General features: G+C 53.1%; 1 protein-coding gene across 2 annotated transcripts in view; it reads left to right on the forward strand.

Annotated features, from left to right (window-relative positions):
• Nucleotides 1-6: 6 nt before the first annotated feature.
• The window catches only part of GATA3 (GATA binding protein 3), a 17545-nt gene continuing 13528 nt past the window's right edge, over nt 7-4023 (forward strand). For both annotated transcript variants that reach the window (XM_010714587.1, XM_010714644.1), the window contains exons 1-2: nt 7-407; nt 2763-3299. In XM_010714587.1, coding sequence (XP_010712889.1) covers nt 167-407; nt 2763-3299 — 778 coding nt within the window. In that variant the 5' untranslated portion in view covers nt 7-166. The remainder of the gene's footprint in view (nt 408-2762; nt 3300-4023) is intronic.

Consider the following 4023-nt stretch of genomic DNA (forward strand, 5'->3'; position numbering starts at 1 on the left):
GATCATTTCTCACCACCACCCCCCTCCTCCCTCCGATTACAAACCAACCCAACCCCAACCTCGCCGAAGCTCTTTCCCCACCCCGACTCTGCACAGCCGTCCCCCCCCTCCCGTCGCCAGCCTCGCTGAGGAGGAGGAGGAGGAGGAAGAGCAGCGAGCGCGGAAGATGGAGGTCTCCACGGACCAACCGCGGTGGGTGAGCCACCACCACCCGGCCGTGCTCAATGGGCAGCACCCGGACTCCCACCACCCCACTCTTGGCCATACCTACATGGACCCCACGCAGTATCCTCTCGCCGAGGAAGTGGATGTACTTTTTAATATCGACGGACAAGGCAACCCCGTGCCTCCGTATTACGGCAACTCCGTGCGAGCCACCGTGCAGCGGTATCCGACGGCCCATCACGGTGAGTGTCCGCCCCGAGCCCCGTGCCGTCGGGCAGACCCCGGCAGCGATCCTGCGGGCCGGGAAACGACGTCACGGGTGGGTTTTGGGGCCGGCTTTTAGAAATACGGCTCAATCCTGGCTATTTTTCGTTTTCATTTCTTTTTTCTTTCTGTCTTTCCATTGTTTTGCTTTCTTTCCTTTCTTTTACTTCTGTTTTTAATCTCTTTCCCTTCTTCCCCTCCTCTCTTTCCCTTCTTTCCCTCTTCTCTTTCCCTATTTCTTCCTCTTTCTCTTTCACCTACCTTTTTTTTTTTTCCTTTCTCTTTCGCTCAACTATTTTTCTCTCTAATTAGCTTAACGGCGTTTTCACATGGTGTTTAGCTTTTGCACCATTCGCTGCTCTCGAGAAGCATAGCCGTAGAGCAGGGGTGTGAGAATGACCCCGCAGTCCTCACACTTGGGATATTTCATCCTCACTTCAGGAGCTTCTTAGGCTCAATTTGAAAGTTTCACCCAGGGCCGCATCATGGCGTGTGCTAAAACAAGAAAGTCAGAAGGAAGATCCCAAACCAGGCAGCAGAGCAGTGGTGTTTTCCTGCAGGAAAGTGGTGATCCACGATGTGAACGTTGCTCCCGGGTCACTGCTTTTAGAGAAGGAGGTGAAATACCTGCAGCCGATGGGGCCTGGGGCTGCGGAGGGATGAATGTTTTGGTGCCATCTTTTTAGAGATGAAGCAGAGCGACCCAGGGTGTGTGACTGGAGTTATCTCTATGGTTAAAAGTTAGGGAATAATAATAATAATAATAATAATAATAATAATAAGGCAGGGAAATGAGAAGCCGCTGAGCTCTGCAGCCGGAGAGTGACCTCTCTGAAGTGTTGGAATCTAAAAAGCCCGAGGCTCAACCCAAAATCAAGGAGAAGAAGTTGGAATGAGAGTGGCAATGGAGCCGAGCTGGGCTCCCAGCCCTCAGCTACTTGTTGAGTGCGAGTCTGCATTAGGTCCGCTCAGTAACTGCTTTGTTCTGCCATTAGTCCCCTTAAAACAATTATTTCTGAGGATCAGCAGCCTTTGTCCTTTCTTTCTTTTCTGCTCTTTTCATTTTTTTCCCCCAATATATCAGCAGAAAGTGGAACTGCGGTCTCTCTGATCTAGCCTGAATATTATTTACTATGCTACTTCCTGGAGAAGATAATGAATCTTGACCCTTTCTATTCGTATAACCCACCTTCCCTTCCTTTTGAGCAGTTACTTTCAGTATTGTTCACGAATGTCTGGTACAATGAAAACCAGCCTGTAGGTTTTCTAGCACACGCACATGCTCACATATAGACATATGTGTCCACATTGCACCCGCTCTTTTGCTGTCTGTGGCTCTATAGATTCGTGTTTGCATCTCACCTACCATATATTTAGCACTCTATACCACGATAGCTGGAGAGATTCAGGCTCTCTGGATGTCAGTGTGTTTCAAGGCTGTACTGCAGGCATAACCTTGCTCTCTTCCAGGTGAATAACTGTTTTGCAGCTTCTAGCAATTTGCTGAAGTTGCTGTGGATTTGGGTAGATTTGATTCTTTGGATGTTTTTTTTTTAGAAAGGGCTAAAACGTGAGTTATGATCCCTCCAGAACATTTGTGACAAAAGGTTCAGTTGCATAAACCCAGTGGTTTTCTTTCTCCCTGAAAGCCCAGGTCTGTATTTTAATATACAGTGAAGAGTTTGTAGTGGTGAGAAGGGGATGGAGAGAGAGTTCCTTTTCAGGTTGGTACTCTCTCTGTGTGCCATATTGCCACCAAAAGCTGTCCAATATTTTTGTGCAGCCTCAAGGATTGGGGGGGTGGGGGGTAGGGGGAAGAAAGCGCAAACTGCGACAGTTTGCAAAGTTCAGCAGTTTGGTTGGGAAGGTTAGAAAGGTTATAATCACATTTTTGGGCATCTTCTGGTCCTCTTCATTCGGCCAGAATATACCCAGTGTTTGTAGCCTATGGCTACTTTCGGAAAACGCCTGACAAATTATTTCCCAACTCAGAGAAATGGTTTCTGCAGCGAGGGCTGGGCAATTTCATGCAGGATCTTCACTTCCAAGTCCACCTGGGGTTGTCTGGGAGAGGGCAAAGGGGGGCTCTGTGTCTCAGCACATCCCCGCTCGGGGGGTCCCAATCCTTCAGGATTGCAGCTTTTAGGATTTCATTTTAAAAGGGAAAACACCGAGGGGTTCGCACCAGGTGGGTTTCTCCCCTGCTCCCCTCGCACAGGAGTTTGGCTGAGTGTCTGAGGAAAGAGCGGGGCTGCAGCCCGCACCCCCCGGCGGGTCGTAGGGAGGCAGAGAGAATGTAACCGGCTTTTTCTCGCTGTGCTTTCTCCGAGCAGGCAGCCAGGTGTGCCGGCCCCCTCTGCTGCACGGCTCGCTGCCGTGGCTGGACGGGAGCAAAGCGCTGAGCAGCCACCACAGCGCTTCCCCTTGGAACCTCAGCCCTTTTTCCAAGACCTCCATCCATCACAGCTCGCCGGGACCCCTCTCCGTTTACCCGCCCGCTTCTTCCTCCACTTTATCCGCCGGTCACTCCAGCCCGCATCTTTTCACCTTCCCACCGACCCCTCCTAAAGATGTGTCCCCGGATCCGTCCATCTCCACTCCTGGCTCCACCGGCTCCACCCGGCAGGATGAGAAGGAATGCATCAAATATCAGGTGTCCCTGGCTGACACCATGAAGCTGGAGTCGTCTCACTCTCGGAGCAGCATGGCCTCGTTAGGAGGAGCCACCTCCTCCGCTCATCACCCCATCACTACTTACCCACCGTATGTCCCCGAATATAGCTCTGGACTTTTCCCCCCCAGCAGCCTCTTAGGAGGATCGCCTACCGGGTTCGGGTGCAAATCACGACCGAAAGCGCGGTCGAGCACAGGTAGGGTTTTTGGCTGCTTCGTCCCAGTTTGCTGGGGAAGGGAGAGGAAGCGATGGGATGGAGTGTGGGTTGTGTACCCGGGGGCTGATTCCCGAGGAAAGGAGAGGAAAAACGTTGAATGTTTCTCATAGGTTACCCTTCTGGGATGCTAACCCTAGGCTAAGTCCTTCCCTCTGTGCCCGAGCCTTGTGCCTGAGCCTTGTGCCCGAGCCTTGTGCCCGAGCCTTGTGCCCGAGCCTTGTGCCCGAGCCTTTCCCTCCCGCCGGGCTCCAGCCCCGGGGGCGATCCCAAACGCCTCTGCTGTGCTCAGCTGCGGGCGTTTAATGAGGAAGCGAAACCGAGGGAACCGCAGCATTAGTGTATCTCTCCGTATTTTAATAATGCTACTTAAATCCCGGCCAACTTCCCCCGCCTGCCCTTAGCCCCGCTCTTCCCAGCGCGGCTCAGCCTAGGGCCTCTTCCCATGCGGCGCCGGGAGGCTGGGAAACAGGGAGGGGGGGGGAGAATTACCCTGAGCTCACCCCCCCAGCCCCATCCAGCTCTGTGCCCGACCCCGGACCGGACCCAGAACCCCGGGGAAGGCACGAAGGCACCGCGGTGGGGCTCGGCGCACTGCGCACACTGCGGGGCTGTGCCAGATGGTCGGGATTTTGCGTGCACCAAAGGGTGCTGCTGTATGAGCAGAAGAAAGGGCGATTAGTCAAAACTCTTTCCCTTTTTTTTT

The sequence above is a fragment of the Meleagris gallopavo genome, chromosome 1 (genome assembly GCF_000146605.3).
Source record: "Meleagris gallopavo isolate NT-WF06-2002-E0010 breed Aviagen turkey brand Nicholas breeding stock chromosome 1, Turkey_5.1, whole genome shotgun sequence".
Taxonomy (NCBI): Eukaryota; Metazoa; Chordata; class Aves; order Galliformes; family Phasianidae; genus Meleagris; species Meleagris gallopavo.